The sequence below is a fragment of the Diplotaxodon limnothrissa genome, linkage group LG5 (genome assembly GCF_057381915.1).
Source record: "Diplotaxodon limnothrissa isolate DT_005_m linkage group LG5, D_limnothrissa_male_GT1.1, whole genome shotgun sequence".
Lineage (NCBI taxonomy): Eukaryota > Metazoa > Chordata > Actinopteri > Cichliformes > Cichlidae > Diplotaxodon > Diplotaxodon limnothrissa.
Window position 1 is genome coordinate 18,787,191 of NC_140600.1, and position 12,084 is coordinate 18,799,274.

The 12,084-nt window shown below is 42.3% G+C and overlaps 2 protein-coding genes across 2 annotated transcripts; both read left to right on the plus strand.

The window, feature by feature from the left end:
- The first annotated feature begins 899 nt into the window (after nucleotides 1-899).
- Nucleotides 900-3,019, plus strand: LOC146632100 (single-strand selective monofunctional uracil DNA glycosylase-like). Its single transcript, XM_085354065.1, has 2 exons — nucleotides 900-1,223; nucleotides 2,432-3,019. The coding sequence occupies exons 1-2, from the start codon at nucleotides 900-902 to the stop codon at nucleotides 2,975-2,977; spliced, it is 870 nt and encodes a 289-aa protein (XP_085210191.1). The 3' UTR covers nucleotides 2,978-3,019.
- A 1,931-nt stretch (nucleotides 3,020-4,950) lies between these two features.
- On the plus strand, nucleotides 4,951-11,421 carry calcoco1b (calcium binding and coiled-coil domain 1b). The gene is made up of 14 exons (XM_085353213.1): nucleotides 4,951-5,103; nucleotides 5,628-5,776; nucleotides 5,870-5,972; nucleotides 7,245-7,447; nucleotides 7,547-7,747; nucleotides 7,847-7,995; nucleotides 8,079-8,148; nucleotides 8,292-8,546; nucleotides 8,643-8,768; nucleotides 9,027-9,122; nucleotides 9,389-9,476; nucleotides 9,567-9,736; nucleotides 10,445-10,527; nucleotides 10,696-11,421. The coding sequence occupies exons 2-14, from the start codon at nucleotides 5,645-5,647 to the stop codon at nucleotides 10,721-10,723; spliced, it is 1,704 nt and encodes a 567-aa protein (XP_085209339.1). The 5' UTR covers nucleotides 4,951-5,103; nucleotides 5,628-5,644; the 3' UTR covers nucleotides 10,724-11,421.
- The last annotated feature ends 663 nt before the right edge of the window (nucleotides 11,422-12,084 follow it).

Sequence of the window (12,084 nt, forward strand, 5' to 3'; positions counted from 1 at the left end):
TAGTGAGCCCGTGTGAACTGTTTCCTGTTGTTAGCTAACAGGAGTTGTATCCCATCTGCAGGGCGTGTTGTGCATTTAGAGATGGTCTTCTGTAAATGCTTCTGATGGTGGTGTGGTAAAATCCCAGTATAATAGCAGTTTCTGGAATCCGCAGACCAGCCTGTCTGGCACCAAAAACCATGCCACTCTCAAAGTCACGCTTCTTCCTCATTCTAATGCTCACTTTGAACTTCAACAGGTCATCTCGACCATATCTATATGCCTAAATGTACTGAGTTGCTGACATTTGATTTTGCAGATTATATATTTGCATTAACGCACAGTGAAACAGTTGTGCCTAATGAAGTTGGCGTGTGTGTATATAAATTTAATATACACTTGTTCAGTTAAATGTATTTGTGTTAATCAGTCCACGGTGTGTTCTGCCATCTTTTAAACACTTCTGGGCATTTATTTTGAACTAGCATTCAAACTAACTTCCTTCTCAATAATTAGCTTTATATATTGAACCTTTTTTTTTTTTTTCTTTTTTTTTTAAGGGGGCGGTTTAAAAAGTTGGATGTTGCCACAAAGTACTTTGTAAAGTATTTTTATACTTCTGCCACCATGTTTGCTGCTGTGGTAGTCTTCTATAGATTTTATTCTTTGAGTTTCATCTCATAATAATCTCTCCGTCATAACTCTGCTTGTCTTTTTTTTGGTGGCTGTAATAACACCATTGTTACTGTAGGTGGCAGCAGCCGACTCGAATCAAGTGACTGAAAGACGCAGAGGAAGAAAAGTCTCGCTTAAAGACCCCGAACAACAACAAAAACCTGGGTTCAGTACTTTACCGGTTTGAAAACGCAAAGTTATTGCTGCTTTTTTTTTAATGGGAGCATATATAATAATTTTAAAAAATGTTCAATGAAAACTCTTCTGCGAGTGAAGCCGGTGAAGTCGCTTGTGGAGACGGAGAAGAGAATGTGCCCGTCTGTGAATCAAAGGAGCGGGGCTTTAATGCTGCTCATGAGACCCCCTCTGCCAGGTTTCTGCGGGCTGAACTGGAGCTGAACGCTCACCTCCGTGGCCTCCGCTTCAGCGACCCTGTCCGGTACATCTACAACCCGCTGGAGTACGCCTGGGACACCCACCGCTGCTATGTGGAGAAGTACTGTCAGGCCGGACAAAAGATCCTGTTTTTGGGGATGAATCCCGGACCTTTCGGAATGGCTCAGACAGGGGTGAGCACACATTTTGAGGCATAGTACAGTTTCCAAATCGCCGTGACCGTAACAGGAGCACAGCAGTGGTAAAAGGTTTTAAAGGGCTGTGAATGCGGAAGCTAACGCAAACAAACTAAGGAGACAGCCTGCCAGGGGCGCTCCTATCATGTTTTCAGCGGGGTGTCGCAGCAGAGACCTGCAACATGGTGTATACTGCCTATTAAATGCAGCACACACCAGGATGAATGATTTAAGATTTAATTAAACAGTGTCACAGGACAGGAACTTGAACATTGCTTTGTATGGAATAACTGTTTTGCAAAGTGATGAAACAAGACTAATATGTAGCAATATTAACAGTTTTAACACCAAAATATACACCAGCTAGCCACTTTATTAGGTACGCATTGCTAGTACTAGGTCGGACCCCCATTTGGCTTCAGAGCTGCCTTAATTCTTCGTGTCACAGATTCAACAAGATGCTGGAAACAATCGAGATTTTGGTCCATATTGACATGAGAGCATCACACCAGAGGATGGGTACACTGCAGTCATTAAAGCAACAATGCAAACTGAAGACTTGACAGGACTGGTGCCCAGTGTGGTCTTCTGCAGCTTCAAGCTTCAGCCTATTCAGAGATACTCTTGCGCATACCTTCAATTAATTAACACGCTGTCATTTTACAGCATGTTAATTAAATGTGTTGTTTAGCACAGCTGCATTGTCAGTCCACTGTTTTATTACGGCCTCATGCTGGATTTGAGGGTCTTACATGTTTATAACAGTAATTACCACAACCCTTATTTAGCGCTACTTTTAATTAAAATTCCCAGTGTAGCACTTTGACATTTTGTTATTGCACACACAACAGTGAGGGGGCAGAAAGTTTGATGAGAAGAGCTGATCATCTTAAATAACTGAACCAACTGACAATTAGTAGTCGTCTTCCTGTATGATGAGGATATTAAACTGCTGTGGCATCTGTAAAGGATACAGCTCTTCATCCTCTATTATAGCTCCTATCTCTCTCCATCCTGTTTCCTCCACATGTATTTAAGGAATTGAGACGTCATGTAGAGAAAGCATGCAGGGTCACTGCAAGGGACAGAGAAAATGAGGAGCCACAAAATGGAGAGATGATAAAACCCCTCTGTTGCATCATGAAGACTCCCAGGCTCCCTCTGACCTCAGAGCTGCTTTAAATAATCTGTTTCTCTTTGCGCAGGTCCCGTTTGGTGAGGTGAAGTCAGTTGTCGACTGGCTGAAGATCACGGGGGAGGTCGGCCGCCCACAAAATGAGCACCCAAAGAGACGAATCACGGGGCTCTCCTGCACTCAGAGCGAAGTGAGCGGCGCTCGTTTTTGGGGCTTCTTCAGAAAATTGTGCGGTGACCCGGAGGTCTTCTTCCAGCACTGCTTTGTGCACAACCTGTGCCCGTTAATCTTCATGAGCGACAGCGGGAAGAATTTAACACCCCCCGAGCTGCCCGCAGCTGAACGGGAGGCCCTGCTGCGCCTGTGTGACATTGCACTGTGCCAGGTGGTGGAGGCACTGAACGTTTCCATGGTGATTGGTGTAGGAAAGGTGGCAGAGCAACGGGCACGGCGGGCCCTGTCTGCTGCAGGTGTCAGTGTGCGTGTTGAGGGCATCATGCATCCATCGCCCAGGAACCCGCTGGCTAATAAGGGCTGGGAGGATGTAGCTAAAGCCAAACTGCAGGAACTTGGTGTTCTATCCCTTCTAATTAAAACTTGCGCCAATAAGTCATGATTAATCTATTCACTCCAACACCAGATGAAGATGTGTGGCATTCCTGTGTATCTTTCAGTTCACAGATGGTTTGGTGCACTGTTGAGAAGGGCACACTCACTCACCTCTTCATGGCTCCATCTGTGTGTCCAAACACATGCTGGTAGCTCCAAGGAGAACCTGTAACACTACTGCTTTTCCACATCTGTTACCACAAATGCTGTAAACACATCTGCTCTGCAACTGCTTTTTCTTCTCTAAAGGTCTGTCTGCATTACTTCAAGACGAGACTCCTGCTGTGATCAGAGGCTGCAGCATGACTTTAAAATACGGAGCCAGAAATATTTCTACAGTAATGACTGTACGGTGCTCAGGGTGTATGTGTATATTCCATATTGTATTTTTCTTTGTGCGTATGACAAGTGCTACATCTACAACTGAACCCTACAATTAAAGTTCATGTGGCCTTATATTAATCAGCTAATTAAGATGTGACCGATGACTTTCCTATAAAAGGACAGTGTTGCTGTGTTAATATCAACGAGGGTCACAAAATTAGATCGGAATAGAAAAGACCAGAATTTAGTGAAAGTCTAAATAATTTTAGCTGGCTGCACAGACAGCTTATTGTCATGTTGCACAAAAAATATATTCATACAGTGATAATTACATGAGCAGAATCGATCTGTGATGCTCTTTATGACATGTTTTATAGCTCTATTTTAAATTTTCGTTTAGCTTGGTATTTTATGGGTGTGCACACTGACTTTCCAGTTTCAGTTTTGTTTTTATTTTACTATTTTTTATTTTATTTTATTTTACTGTTGAAATAAATACTGGCTGATCAAATCTGATGCTGCAAACATGAAGTTATACTGCCAGTTAAGGCATATGTTTAGCAGGGAGCAGGTTGTTGAAACATATGCCAGTTGTGAAAGTAATCTGTCATTAACTGAAATACTGAGTTAATGAAAGTTCTCTGCTTTTATGGCCACAGAGAAATATAGAGGAAAACTGGGAAAACCCAGGTATAAATCATAAAAAGAGTAATTGTTGAAAGCACTATTATCAGTATGACCACACTGACATGTAAAATATAGCTCTGAAAAAAATCAGATGACCCCGCCCCCCATGAGCAAGCACTTTGGTAACAGTGAGAAGGAAAACTCCCCTTTAACAGGAAGAAACCTTTGGCAGAGCTGAACCTGAATTACATACATGAAAGAGACGAGATGGCCTTTTTTCTTTTTCAACCTAAATGCAAATTTATGAACTGCAGCTTTCTTTTTTTTTTAGAAGAATAAATCATACCTACAGGTATGCTGACTCAGCAGGGATAATATTAAAAATTAAAATCAAATTATTTGACGGCAATAGGAAAACATCCCACAAGAGCCTCCCTGCGTTATATAGTTTTTCTTTACATAAAGACTTTTCCACCATGAGAAAGTGTGTGAATTAAGTGCTCACATGAAACCTACTCAGTTAGTACTTTGTGTTAACAAATGCAACTCTCTTGGCTTTGTGCCGAAGCTACACTGCCATCAAGTGTTCAGAGTGGGGACATGATTCTTACACAATCACGGGGGGGGGAAAGGTACACGATATTAGATTTGCAGTCTTTGCTTAAAAAAACAAACTTGGATACGATGTGTTTATCACTGGTTCGGGATTATCAGATCAGATTCAAATAAGTGCAGAATATCCTCATTTTCCATATTAAAAACAAAACAAAAAAAGAATCTCTTTGCTGTGATACTCCTGGTTTTATGCTTCTTGCTGGTTTCTGGCTGGTGGGTGCGCTGAAGTTGTTATTAACATAAATGTGAAGCTCTGATGATTTCCTCACCCCCACCCGTGCCACTACTGAGAACTGCAATCAGCAGTAACACCAGGCAGAGGATCTCGTGTCCTGTGATTGTAATGGGAGTTGAAGTCCGCAGCTCCACCGTGTCAGTTGAGAAGCTGTGTACTCATGAACTGCATCTCCCGCGACTCAGCGAGTGTCACTAATTTTACTCTGGTTGCACATGGTTCAAGAGATGTTGTGAAAGTCTTGCACCTGCTCATCAGTATCGACAGACTGATGCACAGCTCCTGTCCCGCATGAGGTAGCAGAGCCATCGAGTTCATTTCAGAAGACTCAGGTAAGATTAACACCACTGAGTTTCAGCATTTAGGCCAAGATTGACCTGTTGACTTGTTAACAATGGGAACGAGTTGAGTTGTTAGCTGAATGTCTCGCCTGCAGACATGAGGGAAGATTGATTATAATTTGTTTGTTTTTTACATTTCTGTAAAAGCTTTATTTGTTATGTTATTATGTGTACCATTATTATATGATATTTATGTTTTTTTGGAATTAAATATATTAAAAAATGTTTTAGTATAAAGCTATTAGCTAACTTTGACTTTTTATAAATAAAAACAAATTTGAAAGACTTTCCATTAGTCTTTAAATAGAGTGGTCATTCTTATATGTGACGACAAAGAGATACAACCAGATCTCTCCGTCTCTGTTTATTTTGTAGGCTATATGGCATAATGTAACTCCTCAGTAGGTAAACAAGCTGATGAGCCGTAGGTCACTCCTGTTATGACCATGCTGCATTCCTGGACCGATGCTGCTATCGTCTTTCATCAGCTGTTCGCATGTTTTCTTCTTTAACAGCAAAGCTTCCTACCGTCATGGACAAACAGCCCAGGGTGGTGTTTCGAAATGTGGGGCAAGTGTACTTCCCCCAAACCAGGGTGGAGTGCCACTACAGTCTGACCTCAGACCATCAGTGGAGCAATAGTGACTGGATAGGAATTTTTGAGGTACGGTCATCAACTACAGCACCGTCCCATGTGTTGCATCGTGGTAGTCACATTGTGTGCTTTATGACATAGAGTGTGTTTATCCTATTATAGATGGGATGGACTTCAGTCAAACAGTATTACACATACACATGGGCTACTGTTCCTGAAGGCTACACAGAGGGAACCAGTGTTGACTTCTGTGCAGTTTTCCAGGGTAAGAACTGTAATAAACGCTCCTGATGGTTAATTGTCTGTTTTGTTGTTGTTGTTATTTGTTTGTCTGGCTGAAATTGCCCTGTCCTCCCTGGTTGCACATTTGATAAATACTGTGTGTTTGTTTGTTCCTGTAAGCATAGATTCATATTTCATAATAAACTTTATTGATGTTAGACCTGGCTCTGATGCAGCACCTCAGTTCAGCATCTGTCTGAAATAAGCCTTTTTAGCTCCTTTTCATTGGCTGCCCCTCATGAGCACAACGACTAAACTCCAAAACTGTGCCTCAAAAAATGAATACGATAGATATCCCTTCACTTTGACATCATTTCATCTCAGAGTGATTACTATACAACCACAGACATAAAAATCTGAAACTTTAATATCCACCACTGTTTATGTATGACAGAGAACGAGGAAAAGCATAACGGGTCCTCTTTAAACCTGCATTCTTTCTAATAGCCAGCAGGGGGAGACTTTGGATTCACCAAAGAAAAACTATTTTGTAGACGTCTCAGTATGCAGTATCCAGATAGGTTTATATTCTTAATTGTAACACAGGATGGTGAATATTTTGACAATTGTGGCCCCATTCGGGGAAAAAAGATCATTTAGGGTGTAGTTGAAAAGTTATGTCTGAAATATCAGTTTCTAAATCAGTCCCACCCTTTGCTTGTTGTCTACCTATAGACAAACAAATAAATAAACAGACAGATAAAACCCAAAATGTGGACGTCAAAGTGGTTATGTCCACCTCTCATATGCAGTCTGTCTCTGTGTCGCACCCAGCAGTGATATCTTAAACTACAGTCAACTACGCCCGTCAGTGGTCCCTGACACCCTGGGGGAAAACAACCTGCTTTCCCTGTAGCCAGCTATGTAGAGAATGAAAGTTTTAATTTCAGTTGTTCAGCAGTTGCTGGAAGGATTTGGGGTTTCCAGGCAGTCTGCTGACTGAGCTCTAGGCCTGTGTAACAGACACACCTCAGAGTGCACTGCTGCATCACCACAGCAAAGTGGTACCAGGGCGGTAAACAAAGATGCTGCTGTGCACTTTCATAGAAGATTAGCTGTTGTTTTTAATGTTTTCACTGTGATCAAATAAAACTAATTTATGCAAAGCATTAGGAGCTTATAATGAGATTGTACTGCACTAGTTTTAGTTTTTTTGTATTTGGGCCTTATTTTGCATTATCGTAACTGTAACTGACAGTAACTGACAGCTAATTTTAGGCACTAGAGGATAATAAGAAATGTCTTCTTGATACAGCATCATACCTGCCCCGCCCCGGTACTGTAGAGTACCAATTTGTGTATGTGGACAAGATAGGAGAGGTGTGTGCCCGTAGTCGTCCCTTCACTTTCTGTGCACCCAAGCCGCTGGAGGAGCTTGAGACCCTGAAAGAAGAAGAAGATGCAGAGGATGGAGAAGAAGAGCTGCTCTTAGTCATTCCCAGAGCTCAGCTGCTGCAGGTTGGAAGAGAAAATGTTTATTTCTTTTTATTATCTTTGACACAGGAATTAGAAATATGCCTGAAAATGCTTCATCATTTCTTTCTGTGTTGTCCACAGAGTCGGCTGGAGGAGTGCTTAAAAACGCAAGGAGGTCTGCAGCAAGCGTTGGATGTAGCGAAAAAGGAAACGGAGAATGAGAAAGAAAACAGCAGAGAAGCAAGAAGTGAATGGGAATATGAAAGAGAAGCAATGAAGGAGGAGATCATGGAGCTCAGAGACAACCTGAGACACAGCCGCGAGATGCTGAAGACAATTGAGGTAACACGAGGTGCACACTGATCACCAGTGTGCACTGATAGCTGATCATTGAAATTTGATGAAAAGATGTATTCTCTTTTCTCTCCATGCAACTGAAAGGATGCGAAATACAGTCAAGAAAGTCTGGCCTCTGAGCTGAGTAAACTTGCGACTGAAAAAGCTGAAAGAGAGCAGCGCATCAAAGACCTGGAGGAGGATGTCGAGATTCTGGCTGAGCGAGAGAAAGAGCAAAACAGGGAACTGGAAAGGCAAGCCCTCGCAACACATGTCAGCTGAGTCATTCTCCAGCCACTTTGGCCTGAAAAGTGAATTTATTTAGTTTTTACCACAGGCTGAAAGAAAGAGTGAAGAAAATGTCCTGTCAAATGAAGCACGATGAGGAGAAGAGGAAGTCTCTGCAGGTTAACTGCTGTGAAGCTTGTCACTCTATAACACAATAACCCGTCATCTCACTAAAAACAGACAAGAATCAGATATTTTCCTGTCTTTTCTTCTGGCATATTCTCCCACATTGTTTCTCTTCATGCTCCTTGACTAACCGAAGATGGAAAATGAGGATGCTCTTGCCGAGGCACGACTGCTCCAGGAACGTCTCGAGGCCAGCGACCACGTGGCAGAAGGCCTGCGTAGGGAGCTGAGGGACCTGAGCACCCGACAGGGTCACACCCACACTGACCTGCACCAAGCCCGACTCCAAGTGGCCCAGCTCACTCTGCAGCTGTCTGAGGAGAACCTCCTCCTGAGGGAGGAGAGGGCCAACTGGGCTTTGGAGAGAGAGGCATACAGACATGCAGCAGAAGTGAGGATGCAGAATATGCATCAAAGTAAAAAACAACAACAAAAAAACCCAGAAGAAACAACAAAAAAACTAAACTGTTTTCATGTTTTTGTGCAGACTGACAAAAAGAAGCTGCAAGATCTTGCCTGCGAGGTGCAGAAGAAGGAAGAGTGGCTCCAGGAGGAGAGGATGGAGAGGGAGAAACTAGAAGTGCAGCTCGGGAGAGAGAAAGACTACAATAAAGTAAGAAACTCAAAGCACATCGCAATCGCCGTTCAGCTCTAAATATAACTGCTTATGTGCCGCAATTCTGCATCATGAGATGCTCAACTTACAGTACAGAGAGCTGTGCCAGACTTCTTTCATTACTCACATACTGGCACAAATAGAAAAGCTTCCATGAACACGACAACATGTGATGAACAGCAGGGAAGACAAGAAGACCCTTCAGATTGGTGGGCGTTCAGGCGGTCTGAGTATAAATGTTGCTGCCCCCTGTAGGTGCTGCTGGGTGAGGCGAAGCGTGAGCTGCAGGAGCTGAGGGCCAGTTTGAGAAAGGTCCAGAAAGAAAGGGAGGAGGAACAGCTTCAAAACCAGGCAAGGATTCAACACCGGATCAACAGCACAGCTCACGATTCTTTAATCTACCACAAGAAACAGTATAGGGACGCTAAGCCCTGCGCTTTGGCTCTGCTCTTCACAGGATAGGCATGAATTAAACTGCAACAGAACACAGCAAAATGTGTTTTTCCCCCAAGCTCAGTTACACATTTTAGAGAGCGACTGCTGATTAGTTTAGGTATTTATTCTCATCACCTTCATTTCCCGATCAAATCTGTGTTTTTGTAATTTGAACCTTGCAGGATTTGGTGAACTGCATCCATCAGTTAGAGCAGAGATTAGGGATTGTGTCAGTAGATGAAGCAAGCAGTACAGCTCCCACGTGCATATGTAAGTAAAAAGATCTTTTTGCATGCCACGCTGCTATTTCATTGAACTGTAATGAAAACTAAGGTAAAGACTCAGTGCTGGTTCGTACAGCTCCTGGCTCTACCCCTGCGAGTGATGAGAGTGCTTCCTCAGCTTCCTCCAGGTCAGTCTGTGCACCTGTTTCCTCGTCCAATGACCTGAAGCAGCCCGACAGAGCTGAGATCCCTCCTGAGATACAGATCCAGAGCGAGGAAGAAGACACACCAGCCTCTGACACACAGGTAAACCCAGGACTGATACACCTAGGTAGGGAAATATTTGACTAGTTGGCCAAATTAGTCTGCAATTTCTGTTTCACAGGTGAGTGCTGCCTGTTGGAAACCAACTACTAAAGTCTTAGACTTTAGACAAAGTCTAATGTGTCTAAAGTCACATTAGACAAAAGCACCAGATGTATCATCTGAGAGCCCCCATCGTCACAACATGTCTCCTAACTAATCCATTTAATCATTTTTGGCTTGTGTAGTGAGCTTATTTCAATTCCTTATAGACAACTTCCTCATATTTGAAGTGGTTTCCAACAAATAACTGCATTTTGCAGTATAATGTAGATGATATTTGATACGGATTATTAGTACAGCGCAAACGTTTGAGGCCTTTCAGTTGTTGCATACAGTCAGAGTCATGAAGAACTATTTTCTCCTGCACCAGATTATTTGACCCTCACTAAATCCTAAACTAGCGGTTTTAAAAAGGCAAATGATGATCTCTTCGAATGCTGATTCGATTTATTTCATCTACTGCGCTCTACTGGGTACTAATTGCTCATTAAAGACTATTTCTCAGAGCTCTTTTACACCACAGAAAATAAGATGAAAGTAAAATGAGTACCACACTATATTTCCGTTTTGAAACCCAAGTGTCCAAGTGTTCTGGGTGGATACATACCCACAGTTCACCTGCATTTCTGCCTCTGTCTGTTGAACCAGGATGAGGAAAGGGAGCAGCGTGAACCCTCCGCTGCTGAAAGAAAGAAACTGATCCTACCAGAGCTCATCAACCCCGTCTTCAGGTGACACGGCTGGCTTTCCAGCAGTTACACTTCACACGCCCTATTTTCTCCGCCACAGCTGAAAATAAGACTGAATAAAATAATAGGACGGTCATGCTAAGCGAGAAGGAGAACTGTGGAATTATTTTTACCTTTGCTTAAAACCTTCAACTCTCTTTGCCTCTGCAGTGAGCTGGCTGACTCCCCCATGTGGTAACACAGGGATGGATGGCAGGTTTCCCGTGTACCACTGCGGTATTATTTTATATGGGTCATAAGAACACTTGAGACCTATATAAAGTCCCCGTCACAAAGGGTATTGTGCTTTTACCTCAAGAGTGTCTTTTAGGAATTTGCAAGTCTTAAGTGGGCTAATTTTCGCCGTTGTTTTATGCTGTTTGTGGTTTTAATTCTGATTCAAACTTAGTGACACTCAGGATGAATCTTAAGTGCAAATTGAATTTTTGCTTTCCGAACTTTTAGATGAAGATTCATATTTTTGAACTTTTATTTCATTATTAGGTGTCTGTTTCACAGCTGTTATGAGATATCAGTTGCACACATAGCCTCCCCCCCCCCCCCCCCCCCCCCCCCCCCCCCACCCCACCCCCGGGCTCTGCATGTGAGTGCGACTGCACAAAGTGTGTCAAGTGTGTGGGTGTGGGTCACAGTCAAGTGTGAAATGCTTTGCTCCTGGCTCGTTTGGTGCAGTTCAGGTAAAAGTTTGTTATTCAATGGTGCTCTTTAATAAAACATAATAATGAATACCAGGTGAGTGCTGTGCCTAAACGTCATTATTTCACCGTGACATTTGATGATTTTTCCTAAAGTGACCCAGAAATGTGCAAAAATGTTCTTTGAAAATGTAATACCATTGTTCAGAAATGGTTGTACACCGATGCTGTTCCAGGTCATGTTTGACCGGCATCTCTTCAGATAGATTTCAAGGTAGCACTTTATAATAGTGTCACAGTATTAAGTATAAGTATTAGTAAGCACTTAATTCATCATTTATCATTACTTCTCCTTAGTATGTCTTTGATAAATACAGATGTTTATCCATGTGTTACTGTTACACCATGTACAGCAATGATAGTTGTGTAGCTATATACAGCCTTCATTGCTACCACATCACTGCTAATAATAATCATAATAATTATATATTATAATGCCATGGAAATGACAACTTAAGCACTTCCTAATACCTTAATAAAACTTAGTAGTTTCTGAGGTAGTATTCTGAGGTGAGATTAAAGTGAAAGCCAAACTAGATTAAAAGAGGAGTTGTGGGAAGTCATCAGGTCATTAAAGAGCCTGAACTGCCACTTCAGTGTGTGCAGGAAAAACATATACCAGTCCTGCAGATGCAACATTTCCTACCGCTGCTTTCAATGCACAGACTAGTTTATGACAAGCATTTTTTTAAATGTTGTATTAATCTTGACAATAACAGATTAGAACATACTTAAATCATTGTGGCTGTTATGTTTTCATGTCTCAAGCGAAACAGGACATGATATTGTGCGATAGCATGCGGAAAAATAGTCGTCCATTTATTAATGTCAGACACTTATTATC

Bases quoted from the DNA above. Each gene is read 5' to 3' on its own strand.
- calcoco1b (XM_085353213.1), top strand. From the start codon at position 5,645: ATGGACAAACAGCCCAGGGTGGTGTTTCGAAATGTGGGGCAAGTGTAC. The intron at 7,748-7,846 runs GTAACACGAGGT...TGCAACTGAAAG, and splicing joins AGATGCTGAAGACAATTGAG to GATGCGAAATACAGTCAAGA. The intron at 8,149-8,291 runs GTTAACTGCTGT...GACTAACCGAAG, and splicing joins AGAAGAGGAAGTCTCTGCAG to ATGGAAAATGAGGATGCTCT.
- LOC146632100 (XM_085354065.1), top strand. From the start codon at position 900: ATGTTCAATGAAAACTCTTCTGCGAGTGAAGCCGGTGAAGTCGCTTGT. The intron at 1,224-2,431 runs GTGAGCACACAT...CTCTTTGCGCAG, and splicing joins TCGGAATGGCTCAGACAGGG to GTCCCGTTTGGTGAGGTGAA.